Genomic DNA, 21,747 nt, shown 5'->3' with positions numbered 1-21,747 from the left:
AAAGGGAAAACTCCACAGAAACAAAGACCAACAAAAAGTAAAAATAGTAGGTTTAATCTGCTTTCAGATTTCTTCACTTCTTTCTCTGGATGTGGATAAATATTTTCTTTCCATCATGAGTCTTTTGAAATTGTCTTGGATCTTTGTATTGCTGAGAAGAGCTAAGTTAATCATAGATTATTATTTCACAGTGTTGCAGTTACTGTGTTTAGTATTCTTTTGGTTCTGTTCACTTCACTGAGTATCAGTTCATGTAAGTCTTTCTAAGTTTTTCTGAAACCTATTTGTTCATCATTTCTCATAGTATAATATACTGCATAACAATTATATACCATAACTTGTTCAGCCATTGTTCAACTAATGGGCATCCCCTCAATTTCCAGTGTTTTGCTACTGCAAAAAGAGCTGCTATAACTATTTGTGTACCTGGAGCTCTTTTTTTTTTTTTTTTTTTTTTTTTTTTTTTTAATGATCTCTTTGCTGAATTAAAGAGTATGTACAGTTTTATAGTCCTTTGGGCATAGTTCCATATGGCTCTTCAGAATAGTTGGATCAGTTTACAATTCCAGTAGCAATTCATTAGGGTCCAAGTTTTCCCACAACTCCAATCAACATTTTCCTTTTTGGTCATCTCCGAATGATAGAAGGTAGTGCTTCAGAGTTGTTTTTGCAGTTCTCTAATCAATAGGGATTTAGAGTATTGCCGTATGATTATAGATGGCTTTGGGTTTCTTCATCTGAAAACTTCTTGCTCTATCTTTTGGCCATTTATCATTTGGGGAATGATTTGTATGTTTGACTCAATTCTCTATATATATGAAAAGTGAGGTTTTATTAGAGACATTTGCTGAGAAAATAAGTTCAAGTTGCTCTGCCACAGCTTGGACACAAATAGTACTAGTGAACATTTGGAATGGATTCTCTAACTTTGTGTATCTCTCATTTCTTCTAAACTAATTCTGTTCCTCTTTGCTCATAGAATCCAGCACCTTGATGAGGGCAGGACATGCAAGGTAGTCCTTTTCTCCCATGTCATACAATCCTAAAGTTCTTAAGAGAGATCTTGTATCACTTTTTCTGACCACCTTGTGAGCATTTACCCTGTGTGAATTTTTCATAAAACAGTCTTTTTTAGCAAGTGTATGTTTAACATTTGAACAGTGTGGTCAGCCCTATAGAGTTTCACTCCCTTTAGTAGAATTGGAATGCTTGGCAGTTTATTTTGAGAAAGGACCTCACTGTCTGCTATCTTATCCTACCAGGTGATCTTCAGAAGCTTCCTAAGACAATTCAAATGGAAGAGATTCCGTTTCCTGGAATGGCGCTGGTGTACTGTCCAGGTTTCACAGGCATACAACAATGAGGTCAGCACAATGGCTCTGCAGTCCTTTAGTTTGTTAGCCAGTCTAAAACCTCTCCTCTCCCACACTTTACTTTGGAACTTCCCAAACAGTGAACTAGCTCTGGCAATGTGTGTGTCAACACTGGAAAGTATACTGCCAAGGTAAGTGAACTCCTCCATAGTGTTCAAAACTTTTCCATTTGCTGTGACCCAAAAGTTCCACATAGAGATGGTGTAGTGTTGACTGATGGAGTTCCTGTTTTCTTGTTGTTAATAGTTAGGCCAAAATTAACACAAGCAGCAAAAAATTGATCTATACTTTATTGTAGTATTCCATCACAACCATGCACCATAACTTCAGCCATTCCCTAATTGATGGCATCCCTGCAATTTCCAATTCTTTGTCACCACAAAGAAAGCTCCTATATATAAACATCCCATTCACATTCATCATTATAATTACTATTTTTGAATTTCCTTCCATCATATTTTACTCACTCAATGTTTTCTTTCTCAGCTTCTCATATCCCTATTACCTTAATGTCTCCTCCTGCCACCCTTGTACTCCTATACTTTCTCTCTCTCATCCTCTTCCCTCCTATCTCAATCCACACACCTCTCTATTCTTCCCAAAATCCCAATCCACACACCCTGTAAAAGTCTCTCTTCCACCTTGTTATCCTACTTTTCTTTGCTCTTTACAGGCTTTGAAGATTTCTCCATCCTTCCAGTTAATAAGTTGTTACATACTTCCACCCCCCCCCCCCAAAAAAAAAAAAAATCTTTATCCAGTAGCATTAACTCTTCTTGATCTTTGGGACCTGAGCAATTTCACGGGGGCCCCATGCTCAAAGCCTCTATATTTTGAGTTGGACTGAAGAATATGTCAGTGACACTTTCAATAGGAACTTTTCTTATTGTCAGATCCTTCCTTTATTAAGAAGATGCAACTTGATCTTATATATGGAATGTTTTTGGTTACTTTTTGAGAATTAGAATACAGCCATGCCCTATTTCATTAAATTATTATGTTCATTTTTCACAACTTATTTTACCATTTTCAAATCAGTTTTCAGTTCTTTGATGAAACTATAAATATTTTGAGGTATATAAGTCTTTTTTTTTTTTTTTGTCATTGATCTCTGGAGTATATTTTTAGTATGGAATCTCTACATCAAAGATAATGACATTTTAAAAATTTTCTCCACATAATTCCAACTTGTAGTACATTGGTGTATCTTCCTTTCTCACAATCCCTCCAACTTTGACTTTTCTAATTCTTCCTTGGAGAACTGTTTGGTGCCATCTTTGATCATTTATCTCTTGAAGAATAACTTGATATTACATATTTCTCTTAAATGTTTACATATCAGACTCTTATCAGATATATTCCCAGTTCAGTTATTTCACTTCTCCTACTTGCATTAATTTTATTAATGTAAAATTTAACAATTTTATGATAAACATTCTTTTATCTCCTGTAGTTGTTTCTATCCTTTAGTTAAGAATTCATTCCATAGCTGTGAAGCTCATAAAAACATATGATATGCTTCTTTTTAAAAAAATTTTAATGGTATGATCTTTACTATTCAAGCCACAGATTCATTTTGAATTTATTGTGATATGTTATTAGTTTCTACCAGATCATTTTCCATTTCCCCCAGTAATTCTTGGCAATATTTCCCTTGAAATTCTAGAACAGAATATAGAAATATTTTTTTGGTTTCTATTAAAGGCAATGAACCCTTTCTCAAAACAGTGGGTTTTAGATGCATAAAATAAGATATATAGAATTTTAAAGAAAATGAATTATATTGAAATAGTTTTAATTTTTTCCCACCCAGTGGTATTCTAGATCTCTTATTCCTTCAAATAAATCTTATTATTTCTAATAATAATATTAATTCTTCTAGAATATAGAAATTCTTCTAATAATAATAATAATAAACTATCTTGTCGGACAGGTTCCATTATTATCCTCATTTTGTAAATGAAAAAACTGAGTTTGAGAGAGGTTAAAGTGAACTTGCCTATAGTTACATAGCTTAGCCAGTATTGGAGGCAAGATTTTAATTCAATTGCTATACTTGAAGAATAAAATAAGCAGAACCAAGAGGATGTTGCGTACAAGTTAGCATCCTATACCTACCTGCTTATCTTAGCCCTGTGAAGTAATATTACCTGTAGTCTCATTTACTTGCCCTTTTAAATTCTAAACCCATTCGATTATCCCTTGCACATCACTGGAGTGAAGGGTTCCATGACACCATGATCTGAAAAATCTGCATGAAAACTTTTTGATCCTCCCTTTATGACAGAAGAAATCTGAATTTTTTTTTTCTTTTATATGGAGTATTATAAAATTTGGGATGACATTATATAATACTATGCATATATTTTATACATTTCTGAGAGATGAAATTTTTTCTGTGTCATCTTCTGGTCTTCTTGTGTGGTATAAGGTTTTTGCTTAACTCCCCCGCCCCCAATTCCCATTTAATTTCTTATGCCAACCTGTAATATAGTGAAGTCATGATATGGAAGGATAACTGTACTTAAAATTTTAAACTGTTGGATTTAGATCTGAACAAGGTCATTAAGGGTTCCTTTATCCAGATTTCAGTAGCAAATCTGGGCTTCAAACTCAGGTTTGCTAATTTTGGAATTAGGCTTTTAGGAAGGTGGGAGTGTGGGGTGGTTTTTTTTACATGTCCATCTTAGGTATATTTAATTTTTTCTGTTGTTTTCTTAAATTTGTTCCTCCTTTTGATTTTCCTATCTCTTTTTTACTTCTTGCCTGAACTATTGTAATAATTTTCCAACTGATTTGCTTAACATCCAAGGTCCTTCTCTCTTTAATCTATTAACCACACAATTGCCAAATTGATACTTCTAAAGTACCATGTTATTTCTTTTCAAGAAGTTTCAGTACTTCCTTTTTGCTTCTTATACAAAATATATACTGACATTCATAGCCATTCACAATCTGGCATCAAACTGATCAACTTACTGTTTGTGTCCTTAGCTCAGTCAATAAGTAACTTATATACATATACTAGATGTCAGACTTGTGTTAAGCTCTGAGAATGCAAATACAAAAAAAGAAAGTCCTGGTGTCCAAGGAGTTCATAACTTCCTAGGGAAGTCATCATATACAAAATAAGCTAAAAGGGGATGATGGGAGAGAAATGATAGAGAAGTCAAAGGATATCAGGGTAAAAAATGAAGAGACAACTGGCCTGCATTTGCCCTTTAAATGGAGATTTTGGAAGAATCTCTTTTTTCTATCCATCATTCAGAAAAGTAACAAGGCTAATGCAACCTTGAAGGATAATGAGGCTTCTGATGAAGCTCCTTCTCCCTTCAAGGTTCAGTTTAGATGTCAGACACTACTTCTAATAAGAAATGTTCATGTTACTAGTGTTCCACTCTCCTATATTTGTTTTGTGTCACATACAAGCACTTTATAATAAATATTTGAATTGAATGGATTTTTACCAGTCAGCTGAATATAGCTGTATTGCGATAATGTTGTTGCCTCATATTTGCAAAGCACAATTATTGAGAATGTACTATTTTCATAGATGGAATAAAATATTAGTATGAATTCATATGCTCAGATGTACCTTAGTAAGGAAAGCACGATAGTGGTTAATTATGGTGAGTGGTAGAAAAGAAATTTTGCATGTGAGATGATTCCAAAATATCATTTCAAAATTATTAGTGTTTGATTAGGGCATATATTTTTGTTTTAGAATATACTATGGGAAGAGACAAACAAAACAACCCAATAGGAAATAAAAATATTCTAAAGTAATATCTTATCTGTCTTGTTTCAGATATTAAGTATAATCCAGTTATGGCTGCAATTTGTAACATGATCAATCTAGTTTCAGAAGGGCCATCAAAGATTGCTTAGCTCATCTAGTTTGAGGAAACTGAAATCTAGAGAGGTTAAGGGGTTTGGTCAAACTACCTAGGGAGTAATAATGCAAAGCAGGATTTTAATCTTTATGCTCTGACTTGGTCTACTCCACAGTACCTCCAATACTTCTTGAAAGAAAGGATGAGAGATTTGGCCTATGCATCTTTTTCTTTAAATTTTTTCCCCCCCTTTGGTTTTGTTTGTTTTATTTTATTTTGGTATTCCTTTTCTGTTTTTATCTTCTCTTGTTTTATTTTTTTTTTTAATTTTTTTAAATTAATTTTTATAATTATAACATTTTCTTTCATTCATAGGTACTCTTTTTTTTTTTTTTTTTACAACATTATCCGTTGTACTCCCTTCTGTTCCAAATTTTTCCCCTCCTTCCCTCCACCCCCTCCCCTAGATGGCAGGTATTCCCATACATATTAAATATTTTATAGTATATCCTAGGTACAATATATATGTACAGAACCGAATTTTGTTGTTGTTGTTGTTGTTGTTGTTGTTGTTGTTGTTGTTGTTGTTGAAAAGGAAGAATTGTATTCAGAAGATAAAAATAATCTGGGAAGAAAAACAAACAAAGAAAAAAATGCTCACAGTTTTGAGTTACACTCATTTCCCAGTGTTCCTTTTCTGGATGTAGCTGATTCTGTCCATCATTGATGAATTGGAATTGGATTAGCTCTTCTCTATGTTGAAGATATCCACTTCCATCAGAATGCATCCTCATACAGTATCATTATTGAAGTGTATAATGATCTTCTGGTTCTGCTCGTTTCACTTAGCATCAGTTGATGTAAGTCTCTCCAAGCCTCTCTGTATTCCTCCTATTGGTCATTTCTTACAGAACAATAATATTCCATAACATTCATATACCATAATTTACCCAACTCCAATTACTCCAATTGATGGACATCCATTCATTTTCCAGTTTCTAGCCACTATGAAAAGGGCTGCCACAAACATTTTGGCACATACAGGTCCCTTTCCCTTCTTTAGTATTTCCTTGGGATATAAGCCCAGGAGTAGCATTGCTGGATCAGGTATGCACATTTTGATAACTTTTTGGGCATAATTCCAGATTGCTCTCCAGAATGGTTGGATTCTTTCACAATTCCACCAACAATGTATTAGTGTCCCAGTTTTCCCACATCCCCTCCAACATTCATCATTATTTGTTCCTGTCATCTTAGCCAATCTGACAGGTGTGTAATGATATCTCAGAGTTGTCTTAATTTGCATTTCTCTGATCAATAGTGATTTAGAACACTCTTTCATATGAGTGGAAATAGTTATGAGGCCTCTATCAGAACCTTTAACTGTAAAAATGTTTTCCCAATTTGTTACTTCCCTTCTAATCTTGTTTGCATTCGTTTTGTTTTTGCAGAAACTTTTTAATTTGGTGTAATCAAAATGTTCTATTTTGTGATCAATAATGGTCTCTAGTTCTCCCTTAGATACAAACTCCTTCCTCCTCCACAAGTCTGAGAAGTAGACTATTCCATGTTTCTCCAATTTATTTATGATTTCGTTCTTTATGCTTAAATCTTGGACCCATTTTGATCTTATCTTAGTATGTGGTGTTAAATGTGGGTCCATGCCTAGTTTCTGCCATACTAATTTCCAGTTTTCCCAGCAGTTTTTGTCAAATAATGAATTCTTATCCCAAAATTTGGGATCTTTGGGTTTGTCAAACACTAGATTGCTATTTTTATTCACTATCTTGCCCTGTGAACCTAACCTATTCCACTGATCAACTAGTCTATTTCTTAGCCAATACCAAATGGTTTTGGTGACTGTTGCTTTATAATATAGTTCTAGATCAGGTACAGCTAGACCACTTTCATTTAAATTTTTTTTTATTACTTCCCTTGAAATTCTCGACCTTTTGTCAGAGGAAGGTGGTCTAAGTGTATCTGATCTAAAGCTATATTATATAGCAGCAGTCACCAAAACCATTTGGTACTGGCTAAGAAATAGAATGGTAGATCAGTGGAACAGATTAGATACAAAGGACAAAAAAGGGTACATCTATAGCAATCTAGTCTTTGACAAACCCAAAGATACCAACATTAGGGATAAAAATTCATTATTTGGAAAAAACTGTTGTGAAAACTGGAAATTAGTATGGCAGAAATTAGATATGGATCCACACTTAACACCATATACCAAGATAAGATCAAAATGGATCCATGATTTAGGCATAAAGAATGAGATAATAAATAGATTAGAGGAACAGAGAATAGTCTACCTCTCAGACCTGTGGAGGAGGAAGGAATTTATGACCAGAGGAGAACTAGAGATCATTATTGATCACAAAATAGAAGATTTTGATTACATCAAACTAAAAAGTTTCTGTACAAGCAATCACTAATGCAAACAAGATTAGAAGGGAAGTAACAAATTGGGAAAATATTTTTAAAAGTAAAGGTTCTGACAAAGGTCTCATTTCCAAAATATATAGAGAACTGACCCTAATTTATAGGAAACCAAACCATTCTCCAATTGATAAATGGTCAAGGGATATGAACAGACAATTCTCAGATGATGAAATTGAAACTATTTCCACTCATATGAAAGAGTGTTCCAAATCACTACTGATCAGAGAAATGCAAATTAAGACAACTCTGAGATACCACTACACACCTGTCAGATTGGCTAAGATGACAGGAACAAATAATGATGAATGTTGGAGGGGATGTGGGAAAACTGGGACACTGATACATTGTTGGTAGAGTTGTGAAAGAATCCAGTCATTCTGGAGAGCAATTTGGAACTATGCCCAAAAAGTTATCAAACCCTTTGACCCAGCATTGCTGTTATTAGGATTATATCCCAAAGAAATACTAAAGAGCAGAAAGGGACCTGTATGTGCCAAAATGTTTGTGGCAGCTCTTTTTGTTGTAGCTAGAAACTGGAAGTTGAATGGATGTCCATCAATTGGAGAATGGTTGGGTAAATTATGGTATATGAAGGTTATGGAATATTATTGCTCTGTAAGAAATGACCAGCAGGAGGAATACAGAGAGGCTTGGAGAGACTTACATCAACTGTTGCTGAGTGAAATGAGCAGAACCAGAAGATCACTGTACACTTCAACAACAATACTGTATGAGGATGTATTCTGATGGAAGTGGATATATTCAACATAAAGAAGATCCAACTCACTTCCAGTTGATCAATGATGGACAGAAATAACTACACCCAGAGAAGGAACACTGGGAAGTGAATGTAAATTGTTAGCACTACTGTCTATCTACCCAGGTTACTTATACCTTCGGAAGCTAATAATTAATGTGCAACAAGAAAATGGTATTTACACACATATATTGTATCTAGGTTATATTGTAACACATGTAAAATGTATGGGATTGCCTGTCATCGGGGGGAGGGAGTGGAGGGAGGGGATAATTTGGAAAAATGAATAAAAAATAAATAAATAAAATTTAAAAAAAAAAAAAGAAAAAGAAATTCTCGACCTTTTGTTGTTCCATATGAATTCTGTTATTATTTTTCCTAGGTCATTAAAATAGTTTCTTGGGAGTCTGATTGGTATAGCACTAAATAAGTAGATTAGTTTAGGGAGTATTGTCATCTTAATTATATTCGCTCGGCCTATCCAAGAGCACTGAATGTCTTTCCAATTATTTTTAAATCTGACTTTATTTTTGTGGCAAGTGTTTTGTAGTTTTGCTCATATAATTCCTGACTTTCCTTTGGTAGATATATTCCCAAATATTTTATACTATCAACCGTTATTTTGAATGGAATTTCTCTTTGTGTCTCTTGCTATTGGATTGTGTTGGTAATGTATAAAAATGCTGAGGATTTATGTGGATTTATATTGGATCCTGCAACTTTGCTAAAATTCTGAATTATTTCTAATAGCTTTTTAGCAGAGTCTTTGGGGTTCTCTAAGTATACCATCATGTCATCTGCAAAGAGTGATAGTTTGATTTCCTCATTTCCTACTCTAATTCCTTGAATCTCTTTCTCGGCTCTTATTGCCGAGGCTAGCGTTTCTAGTACTATATTGAATAGTAATGGTGATAGTGGGCAACCTTGTTTCACTCCTGATCTTACTGGGAAAGGTTGCAGTTTATTTCTATTGCATATTATGCTTACTGAAGGTCTTAAATATATGCTCCTGATTATTCTAAGGAATAATCCATTTATTCCTATACTCTCAAGCGTTTTTAGTAGGAATGGATGTTGGATTTTATCAAATGCTTTTTCTGCATCTACTGAGATGATCATATGGTTTTTATTAATTTGATTATCAATGTGGTCAATTATACTAATAGTTTTCCTAATATTAAACCAGCCCTGCATTCCTGGTATAAATCCTACTTGATCATAGTGTATTATCCTGGGGGTGATTTTCTGAAGTCTTTTTGCTAATATCTTATTTAAGATTTTAGCATCAATATTCATTAAGGAAATTGGTCTATAGTTTTCTTTCTCAGTTTTCGATCTACCTGGTTTAGGTATCAGTACCATGTCTGTGTCATAAAAGGAGTTTGGTAGGACTCCTTCAATCCCTATTTTTTCAAATAGTTTATATAGCATTGGAGTTAGTTGTTCTTTAAATGTTTGGTAGAATTCACATGTAAATCCATCTGGCCCTGGACATTTTTTCTTAGGGAGTTGGTTAATAGCTTGGTCTATTTCTTTTTTCTGAGATGAGACTATTTAGACTACTTACTTCTTCCTCTGTTAATCTGGGCAAGCTATATTTTTGAAGGTATTCTTCCATTTCATTTAAGTTATCGAATTTATCGGCATAAAGTTGAGCAAAGTAACTCCTAACTATTGTTCTAATTTCCTCTTCATTAATGGTAAGTTCTCCCTTTTCATTTTCAAGACTAACAATTTGCTTTTTATCTTTCCTTTTTTTTAATCAGGTTTACTAAGGGTTTGTCTATTTTGTTGGTTTTTTTCATAGAACCAACTCTTAGTTTTATTAATTAATTCAATAGTTTTTTTACTTTCAATTTTATTAATCTCACCTTTTAATTTTAGAATTTCAAGTTTTGTGTTTGTCTGGGGGTTTTTAATTTGTTCCTTTTCTAGCAATTTTAGTTGTAAGCCCAGTTCGTTGGCCCTCTCTTTCTCTATTTTATGCAAGTAGTCCTGTTGGGATATAAAACTTCCCTTTGACTTCTCCAGGCTCTCTTTCCAAGTTTCCCTTTCTTTTTCCCATTTCTCTTCTAGCTCTCTTGTGAGAGCCTTTTTGATATCCTCTATGAGATTCTTTTGTATTGAGAAGCAGCTCATATCCCCCTTAGAGGATTCCTCTGGAGACAATATGCATTTAGTCTCCTCAGTATTTGAAGTCTGCTCTCTCTCCATACAGAAGCTGTCAATGGTTAGAGCCCTTTTGAATTTTTTGTTCATTTTGTCAGAGCTGGAATCAAAGAAAACAAATTGACAAGAGAAACAATTGGTCTGTTTTGGGGGGGATGGGGCTGGATGGTGTTAATGGGCTTCCTCTACAGACTGGGGGGGGGAGGGCAGCAGCGAGCCACTAACAGGACAGCGATGGCTGGGCTGTGTCTGTGCTCTGAGGCTCTGAGAATGCACTGAGTCAGTCCAGGTGGGGGTGGGGGTGGCCGGGTTCTGAGAGACACTAGCTTTCCGGGGTTTTAATCTTCACCTCCGGTGTTTACACCCTCTCTGCTGATTCTGGCTTGCTTCCAAGATGGAGTATCCACAGTGGGGTAAAAGCCTTTTCACAGAAACGGCAGAGATCGTACCCCTCCCCCTCCAATCTGAACTGTGTGAGCTGCCTGTCTTGCTCTGGCTGCCTGCCCTCAGTCTGCGCCCAGTCTGTTCCACCCTCCCCCGAGCAAACACAGACCTTCTCTGGTGAATTTCAAGGATGTCGTCTCTTGGTTATTATTTGTGGGTTTCTTTTCTGGTCAAGCATTAACTCTGAGGCTTGTCATGAAGTAAGTTCTGAGAGAAAACGCAGAGCTCAAGCAGCTGTCTGCCTCCACACCGCCATCTTGGCCGGAAGTCCCCTCTTGTTCCTATTTCCTGGTCACCAGGGATTTCTTCAGTGAAATTAGGGTCCTTGGTCCACATGTTGGGCACCAAATGTGAATACTGAGTTAGCACCCTAGATACTGTAGAATCAGCCAGAGTCAGGATAAGCAAAAGTCTTTGGTCTTTATTTTTGGTCTTTAGGTGTAGCAGTGAAGGGAATGGACGTAAGCTCTCCATCTTTTTTCTTTAAATTAAAAGGAAAAGCAAGAACAAAAAGAGATTTAATTATGTTTAAAAGAGAAAAGAGATTTTATTATTTAAAGAAAAGATATTTTTATTTCTCAACTAGTAAGTGAAGCAAGGAAGAGGAAAAAGTGTTAAAGGGGTGAATCAGTAAATACAGGATATAATTTGGAAAAGGAAAAAGTCAATTCAGATGCAAAACAAATTGCATAACAATAACAAATAAGGATAACTTGTGTTTACATAGTCCTTTAAAATTTGCAAAACTGTTTAAAGATACTATCATTTTATCTTTACAAGAACCTTGAAATAGGATATAGAATTGAATTTGCTTTGTAAAATATTATACTACCAACACACAAAAGCATTTTAGTGGGCCATTAAAAAATGAATAAGTGATGGTTAGAAAAATTTGGAATATGATTAACTTATGACACTAACCTTTTTTTTTTTGTTTGTTTGTTTTTTTAAATAGGAAATGGCTCTGACAGTTAAATGAAGCCAAGAAAACACATGAATAGCGTGGTATTATATATTCTGGGAAGAGCATATCAAAAAATAATTGATCATCTGGATTTAGTAATCAGTCATAATGAAGAAAATTAGTCTTAAGACCTTTCGGAAGTCTTTCAACTTGAATAAAAGTAAGGAAGAAAATGATTTTGTGGTGGTACAACAACCATCACTAACCACTGACTTTGGAAAAGATGATTCCTTGTTTAGTAGCTGCTATGGTAAAGACTTGGCCAGCTGTGAAATCAATAGTGAAGATGAGAAAAGTGGTAAAAATCGATCCAAAAGTGAAAGCTTAATGGGTACATTAAAAAGGCGACTTTCAGCAAAGCAAAAGCAGAAAGGCAAGAGCAGCCCACCATCTGTGAACTCTGCAGATGAGGACACGTTTTCCTCTTCGTCAGCCCCAATAGTCTTTAAAGATGTAAGAGCTCAAAGACCATTAAGGTCAACATCCCTTCGTAGTCATCATTATAGTCCTACTCCATGGCCTCTTCGTCCAACAAATTCAGAGGAGACCTGTATCAAAATGGAAGTAAGAGTCAAGGCTTTGGTTCACTCTTCTAATCCAAGCCCAGCACTGAATGGCGTTCGAAAAGATTTTCACGATTTGCAGTCTGACAGTGTGTTCCAAGAACAAAACAGTGCATTAAAGCGTACAGAATCTCAAAATGGAGACCTGCATCTTCACATCGATGAACATGTGCCTGTAGTTATTGGACTTATGCCTCAGGACTACATTCAGTATACTGTGCCTTTAGATGAGGGAATGTATCCTTTGGAAGGATCACGTAGTTATTGTCTGGACAGTTCCTCTCCCATGGAAGTTTCAGCTATTCCTTCTCAAGTAGGAAGAAACTCATTCCATGAGGATGAGAGTCAGGTAGACCAGGACATAGTAGTTGCCCCAGATATCTTTGTGGATCAGGCAGTTAACGGCTTGTTGATTGGCACCACGGGAGTCATGTTGCAAAGCCCAAGAGTTAATCACAGTGATGTCCCTCCACTCTCACCATTGCTACCTCCAATGCAGAATAATCAAATCCAAAGGAACTTTAGTGGACTTAATGGCACAGATACACATGTGTCTGAAAGTATGCGTTGCCATTTGAATTTTGATCCCAACACTGCTCCTGGAGTTGGAAGAGTCTATGACTCTGTACAAAATAGTGGCCCTATGGTTGTGACAAGTCTTACAGAGGAACTGAAAAAGCTTGCAAAACAGGGATGGTACTGGGGACCTATTACACGTTGGGAGGCAGAAGGAAAGCTGGCAAATGTGCCCGATGGGTCTTTTCTTGTTCGTGATAGTTCTGATGACCGTTATCTATTAAGCTTGAGCTTTCGATCCCATGGTAAAACACTTCACACTAGGATTGAACATTCAAATGGTAGGTTTAGCTTTTATGAACAACCAGATGTAGAAGGGCATACTTCTATAGTTGATCTAATTGAACATTCAATCAGGGACTCTGAAAATGGAGCTTTTTGCTATTCACGGTCTCGGTTGCCTGGTTCTGCAACCTACCCCGTCAGACTGACCAATCCTGTATCACGGTTCATGCAGGTACGTTCATTGCAGTACCTGTGTCGTTTTGTTATACGTCAATACACCAGAATAGACTTGATTCAAAAACTGCCTTTGCCAAACAAAATGAAGGATTATTTACAAGAAAAGCACTACTGAAAGTTTATGGGAATCTTGCATCTTGCACTTTGGGAACAAGAAAAAGAAATTGAAATACGGTTTACAAACTTTCATTGCTATCAGAATCTTTTGCTGCCATAACTATTTCAGTTTTATGTGTAAACAAAAGTAATGCATTGTTTTGTTTGGGAATGGGGAGATGTTGGCAAGGTGTCTTAAATTTATTTTTTGTTTTCTAGAGGGAAAATCTTGAGGTTTTTAGGAGTGTGGAATCTTTCATCAATGTGCAGAATAATCACAATGTGAATTATCAGATTACACTTGTTTTTTTCCCCAAATCCTTTGCTGCTATCCACTGTGATTTTTATGCATTAAAAGCACATTTCATGTGTATTCAACCATAAGTAAAATTGAATGAAACTTGTTACTTGTCTCTTCAAAAAGACCCATTTTCAAAAGTTAATCTTCAAGAACCTAGTATAAAAAAATGAAGATTGGTATCAGCATCATACCTTACGTTTTTAAAAAGTATTCTTAATTTGGAATGTATAAAATTACTTCACTTTAGGTAAATGGAACAGTGTAGCATATCTTTTGAAACAGTCATTTTTTGTTAATTATCTCTTTTTTTTTTTTTTTTTTTTTTTTTTGATAAATTAAATACTTCATTGCTTCCATTTTCATCTTATGGTTTGTTTGGCTTCCAAAAATTCTTTTAAAAAATCTTGAAAAATAAGTATGCACTAGTATAGAATACAAGACCTCTTTTTTACTTAAAGACAGGCTCAAATTGGCATAATGTAAATTTCACCATGAAAGAGCTATTAATTGAATAAATATTGAATGATAATGGATCACAAAGGATATTCTTTGTCAACATCCATTTTTATGTTATCTGCATTGTTCTCTAGCAGAAAATGTTTTATATATGGTTTAATTTGTTTGATATTTTCTTGGTTAGAATTTGAATTATACAAATTGGTCTAATTAATTTGATTATATCTCAATTCTAAAAGTGATTTTTAAAAGTTAAAATACATCATTTTGCATTTGAAATTAGGGTGATTTTTTTTCACGTGTCATTATGTAAAAATCCTTGATTTATACACAATTTCATTAGAAATTTTGAGAAGTGTAAGGTATATGTGTTTAAGAAGTAGCAAGTCCATATTATGAGTACTGAGATCCTAATGCTTCTCATTTCTAATACCATTTAGGAAAGTGATTTTTAAATTCAGCAATCTGGGCTCAAGAATTCCACATTTGCTATTCTGAAATACTTCTCTTTCATGGACCCTATACTACTCTGATTTTTTTTTTTTTTTAAAGAGCACCAGAATCTAATTGTTTTAAATATTTTACTTTGAGAAGTTTATTCCTTCAGAGATATTTTAATGTTCGATTTGTAGCAAATAAAATGATTTTTCTTAATGAGGAATTCTTTCCCTTCCAATTCTCCTTCCCCAATTTGCCATGTCTTTTGTTTTGTCATTACTTGGTATTATAAGGAACTCTTCTGGAATTGCGTATAATAAACTTAATTCCTTTTTTTTTCCACCTTAAAAAAGATTTTAAGGAAACAACCCATTATCAGATGATTTGGAGTCTTTCTCCTTGTTGTTAAGCTGTCATCTTTTCCTCTTCCTATTCCTACTTAATGTAGAACTTGCTGACTTTGTCAGTCAGATGTATTTATGTAAACTTGCATCCTCATTTCTTCTTTGCTTTTGGAGAATAAGAACTACAAAGATTTTACCCCAGAAAAGACACCCATACTATATGGTTAAATTTTACCTGGAGTGAGAAAAGGATAGTATCTAATTTTTAAAGAATTGTACCTTGGTGGGAAATCTCTTTAATTTTCTTTACTTTAAAAGGTATTTTACTTAATAAAATGGAGTTGATTTTAATAATTTAAATATTCATCATTAGCAGTTTGACTTAATAATAGTAAAAAGTTATTGAGCTCATGAAAGATATTGTTATTCTTATAGTGTATGGTTTTCTCCCCAGGGGATGGATTTTTAAACAACATGTTTAGATTGATACAAAAAGTCTGGTGCTAAATTCCTGTTACTTTGTTACTACAAAGATAATGCAAAGAAGTTCTTTAGAAAAATATTGACAATGCCTTCCTCTTAAAGCAACATATTTACTTATCCTACTGCAGAGATACCAATTTATTAGGCCTCCTCCACAGAAGTGGCCAGTGACTATGTTTCAGTTTGGTCACATGGAATAATTTTGAACATAATCTCAAATCTGCATCTTGAAATTATTTCATATATTTACTGTGTTTGAAATCAGGTCATTGAATTCTGAATTAAATATGTTTTTTTTTTTTAATTTCTCTTTTGTGTTTTTGGAATACAAATAGTCTTCAATTCTTATTACCACTTGTTGATGTGTTTTCACATGTGTCCTTAACATAAAATAATATTTTAAAATAGTTTTATCCCTCAAGCTGACCTAATTTGAAATCACTGTAATATGTTATCGAAATTAAAAAAAAAATGCCAAGAAACTAATGTGTAATTATAAACATGATGGAAATTGAAGTGCATTGCATCTATTCTGTCAGTATAGATTGAGGCAATACAATATAAATAGAAAAAGTTATGTGATATTAAAGGAGGCTGATTGAAAATGGTAAGTTAACAAAGCCATCAGTTACCCAGTTATTGTATTTGCATGATGCAGTTTAATTGCTTTTCTTCCTCTCTTCCTAAACTGATTAATTTTTAGAGAACTATATCAAATAATCGCTTGCGTGTCACACAGACATAGTCTCTGCTGGCAACATCTTTGCTTATAAGAAAAAAGTGAATAGGAAAGTTGTATCAATTTTTGCCAATAATAATAATAAGGGAAGAAAATGAATCTTCATAGAATATATTAAATGACAAAAGGTATTTTCACACTTTCAGCCACTCCTGTGTAAATTGAAGAATAACAAAATGCTTTCAAAAGTACTTGAAATCTTAAAAAACAAACAAATCATAAAGGAAAAATTGTTCTCATTCTACTTGGTGCAATACTCTCAAAGTTTGGAAAGCCCTTATGTTGGGAAATTACTATAGAATGAATTTTTAAATCTAGAATTTCTGAACCAGCCATTTAGATCAGTCATCTTGCTTTTAAAGTAAATAATGTGCCAAAAGGCTAAATTATTGGAGTATGATGAATAACATAAATTATACATTAAATATTACTTTATTATTGCTGAGCCAGTATTATAAAAACAGGATGGAAATTAGTAAAGTCTTAAGTAGGGAATGAATATGCAATGTCTTGAATTTTGCTGGTGCCACAAAAGTCTAAATATTTTTCTTAAGATCACTGCTTTCAGAAATGCCAATTTTAAAATATTGTATATTTCATAGTTTTCATGATAAGAGATATTACTTTATGACTGATTCAGAAGAATAATTTTTATTTTAATCCTAACTGCATTTCATAGTATGTGAATTATGAATTTGAAAATGGAATCACACTACCAGCAATAGATAGTATTGTTGAATACACTAATAAGGAACAATCCCCTGTTCCAGGAATAACTTTTAAATCCTAAACTAAAATTATTGGTACGGTAGTAATCGCAAATTTGGTTTCTTTTAATACTTTTTTAATCCTGTAAAGAATGTTTTTATAAACATCCTTTTTATTAATAGTTAATCATAACATGAAAAAATGTTGTGTAGTTGCTGTATCCGAAAAGTGTTCCAAACTCTACACCCATAGATCATGAAAAATTCTTATAGAATTTTGTATTAAGTATACATGTTGGATTAAAGAAATTTTATAATGGTGATGGAGTGCCATGAAATTAATACTTGCAATCCAGATTGCTGTAGTTTACACTTTTCTGTGTGTTTCAAAACAGGTGTGTACCATTTGTACTGAGCACACCACAGAATGAGAATTATCCAAAGTCCATTGATTTTAATATGTGTTTTGGTTTGTAAACAAAATTATAGTAATTTCTTGCACATTTTTGGAAAATAATTGTATAAGAACTTATGTATCTGCTTCTAGATACACTGTGTAAATAAAAGTTTCATTCACAAAATAATCTGCTTTAGTATTCTATTTTTAATATCTAAATGAAGCAAATTTTAAATTTAACTTGTGTGGTTGCCAAAATTATTTGTAAATGCGTCCTTTCAGGAGATGAAATGTAATCAACTATATTTTTAGTTCTTATTTGTATAGAAAAATAAATATGTCTCCTCATTTGTAGAAAATTAGATAAAAAGACAAAATTAGTTTAAAAAACTGTAAGTAAGCTTATTACTATAAGTAAGCTTATTACTTTTTTTTTTTTCCCATAGCTACCCTTTAAACTTCAAAACTTTATTTATTGGAAAAGGAAAAATAAAATTACCATTGACATATTTTAAGAAAAGGAGGATTTTGTTCATTGAAAGAAAAAAAAAAAGGCGTCCTTCAGATATATATAAGTAAAAATTTTGGGAACCAACTGGACTTTCTCTAAGATGTATATGTCTTTCTCCGCTGCAGCCCATTGAATGAGAAGTGCACATACAGGAAAGAAAAAAGGGGGGGATGAGCATATAAATGAATAAATTTTTGATTGATTCAGGAAAGACATGCTGGGTGCTAGCTTGAATGAGTTAAAAAGACATTCTCACATGCAACCTATTATTATCAAGTACATTATCAAATACAATCCAAGATGACAAGCAATTGTTCTGCTCCTGATGATATTACAATCTAAGGGTATAAGATATATTAAAATGCATACAATAGCAATGTAGAATGTAATAAGAGCAAAGTATCAAAATCCTACAAAAATTTGACAAAGGTTTACTTTTAGGAGGAGAGAATCATAAAACTAGAAAATAATTTATTAGCTCTGAAAACACTGGGCAAAACAATTTTATGAAGAACAATGTTTTTTTTTTTAATTACCTTATTTTTATTACCTTTGTGTCCTAAATTGTGGAAGTAACTCCCCATATACATAAGGAGCTGAAGCCTCAAAAATTAACTTGAGTTTGGGGGCCATATAGCAAGTATTAAATTCTAGACTAGACTTCAAATCATCTAACTATAGATCTGGTATATAGGGAATTTTACTTAGAGGCTTGTAAATATATTTTGATAACTTTTAATACAATTCATTTCCTTTCTAATGGTATAGATTTTATGTTTCTATTCAACAAGCCTTTTTAAAGCTCTTGTTATGTCCCATACATAATACTAAATCCTTAGCATACAAAGAAAAGCAGACAGGTCCTGCTTTTAGAGTGTTGCATCTTTTTCAAAGAATAGCAAGACAGCGAGTGCCACTGGATCTTGAAAATCCATATCCTTCATCAGTCAAAATTCCATGATACAAAAAGGTTAATGACTCCAGTTCTTTATAGTATCATGTTTTTATAGGAGACCTTCCCAGCCATGGTCTTCTCTACCAATAGTGCATAAACCACAAGTCTGATGGGTGATTACATTTGTGGGCTTTTAAATTTTTGCATGAATTTGAATTTTACTTCATGAAGTCTGTCTGCTTCCTCTTCGGGAATCACATGCCAGTCATACATAACTGGGTCTACTGTGTCCTACCCATACTTTGCCGATAGTGAATTAATATATCACTCCTTATCCGTTTTCTGTCATCATTGGACTTTGCTATTATATTGTGAAGATAAAAAGACATACATTATGAACTTCAAATATTAGTCAAAATCCCTCTCCATTTTTTCCCCATGATTCCAACCTAGACAAAAGTTGCCAAAGCCAACCTCTCCTATAGAACTCTTGATTATAGCTTAGCTTTTCTGTCAACTTCTAATTTAATAGATCTTCCTCTTCTGCCTACAAACATTCCTGTCACTCTCATCCAAAAAAATCCTTTACTTTCATAAACAATCATTCTGTATGTTACCCTATATTCACATCCAAAGTCTTAAAAAAAAAAAAAAAAAGTAATTTGGCTCTTATTTCCGCTTATAGCACTTGATTTTCTCTTTTCTTACCTCCTGGTCTACTAAAACTGTCTTCCAAGTTTTCTAATGACATTTAAATTGCTGAATTCAGCAGAAAGGTGGTATAATATTCTACCTCTCACATTCTAGTTAGTTACCAGCTTTCATAAATTCTTCCTGTTTATTGCATATATCGACTTTGTACTTATATGGTCACCACCTTGGTTCAGGCCTTCATCATCTCTCACCTGGACTAATTGCAATTAATTGGGATTTTGGCTTCTAGTCTCATATCTTCGATCCATTTTCTACACGATTTCCTAATAATGTTCTTAAAGAACAAATCTGACTATAGTATACCTTTTCTCAAGAATTTTCATTCATTCTTTTGCCTCCAAAATAGAATGATTCCTTAAAGGTTATTTCATAGCAAAGATTCTAGATTATTTTGCTTTTTATTCCACATTACTCCAAGCAAACTAAATAATTTACTATTCCCAGCATTTGATATTCTGTTCCCTTGTCTCTTGCCTTGGCTCAGGCTGTGCATTATCCTTGGAATGGTATCTCTTCACTTTCACCTATTTAATTTCTAGCTTTCTTCAAGGTACCGCTGCCTACTCATCTACTTTATGGTTTCTGCTCATAAATGGGAAAGAGTGATACCAAAATAAGTAGATCATATCTATCAGTTGTATTCTTCCAACTTTTAGATTATGTGATTCTTTGTAGGATAAGGCAAAGGACAAGAAAAGCATTCTAATAGCAGGAAGCCTCCCTAGATTGAAGTGAGTCAACAGACAGCAGGGACATTGAGACTCTAGTCCATGAAGAGAATAAGATCCAATGTTTACATCTTCTGGTATTGGGATAGAAAGGTACTCTGAGAAGGAAGGAGATTTGGAGGGAGCTGTAGCTGTGCTATTCATGGACTAAGAGGCAAGGTATAGAAATAGAAATAACCATTAGGCAGTAATAACATGAGGTCCTCAGAGAAATAGATGCCTCCCAATTAACATCCCATCCTCAGGCCAAATCCTTTGGAATCCTATGTTAGTTATGGCTTTGAGGATGAGACTGGCATGCATCTAGTAATTGATTTACTTTTTAAAAACATGATATTGGAGAAAAGGAGTAGTATGAAATAAAAAAAAAGATAGTTTGAAATGATAGTTTGAATGTGGAATGTATTTTATGCCAGTTAAAGGAATCAGCATTTTATCCTCTAGAGGCAAAGCTTCTTAAACTGGGTCATGATCCTGTATAGAGTCACATAACTGAAAATTATGATTTATTATTGGTAAGTGTTTGACTTATATATTTACTTTTTATACCCAAGATCACAAATTTGGACAAAAGGGGTCTGGAGTAGAAAAAATCTAAGCCATGTTTTAGACCAAAGGCCCACAAACTTGATCATAAGTTTAAAAAGTTGAAAGTTAAAAAATTAAGTTTTTTTTTAAAAAATGCATTTTGTACACACAAATATGTATACAAATATGTCTTTTGCCATATGTGCACTTATTTTTTAAAATTATGCCCATGTATTTGTGGCAGATAGAGTAGTGGATAGAACCAGCCTTAAGGAGATTTAGCTTCAAATTCACTTCTGATACAATCTGATTATGTGATCCTAGACAAGTCATAACTCTTGGTGCTTTGGGTAACTAAAATTACATCACAGAGAAGGCATCAGTCTTCACTGAGAGAGGAAATTCCTCACCTGAGAGTTCTGTGTAGCAATAAAATAATCAAAATAATCCCTATTTCTATTTAAGAGCTACTATCCTAATAACATTATATAACATCTATAAAAATAGAAATGAAAAGGATAAAATAATATTTAATCTTAAAGTTGATAAAAAAAAAAAAAAAAAACCTCTGAAGATTATTGAGTAAGGGAGTGATGAGACCAGAACTATGCCTTCAGCAGCTATGAATAAAATGGATTAGAATGGGGAAGGACTTGAGGCAGAGAGACCAATTCAAAAGCTCTTTTAATAGTCCAGAGGAGAGCTTAATGGAGGTCCTTACTAGTGTGCTGATTGTGTAAGCGAAGAGAAGGAAACACTCTGGAAAGATGTAGGGATATGAATAAGATTTGGTGCCTTGACCATGTGGAGTAAGAATGAGGATT

The 21,747-nt window shown here is 33.7% G+C and overlaps 1 protein-coding gene across 4 annotated transcripts in view; it reads left to right on the top strand.

Annotated features, from left to right (window-relative positions):
* The window catches only part of SOCS6 (suppressor of cytokine signaling 6), a 63,181-nt gene extending 45,450 nt beyond the window's left edge, over window positions 1–17,731 (top strand). For 3 of the 4 annotated variants that reach the window (XM_074274084.1, XM_074274091.1, XM_074274075.1), the window contains exons 2-3: window positions 1,263–1,364; window positions 11,977–17,731. In XM_074274084.1, coding sequence (XP_074130185.1) covers window positions 12,094–13,701 — 1,608 coding nt within the window. In that variant the 5' untranslated portion in view covers window positions 1,263–1,364; window positions 11,977–12,093 and the 3' untranslated portion in view covers window positions 13,702–17,731. The other variant, XM_074274069.1, reaches the window with a different exon arrangement.
* Window positions 17,732–21,747: the final 4,016 nt, after the last annotated feature.

This window comes from Sminthopsis crassicaudata, chromosome 1 (genome assembly GCF_048593235.1).
Source record: "Sminthopsis crassicaudata isolate SCR6 chromosome 1, ASM4859323v1, whole genome shotgun sequence".
NCBI lineage: Eukaryota > Metazoa > Chordata > Mammalia > Dasyuromorphia > Dasyuridae > Sminthopsis > Sminthopsis crassicaudata.
This window is presented reverse-complemented; position numbering and strand designations above follow the sequence as displayed.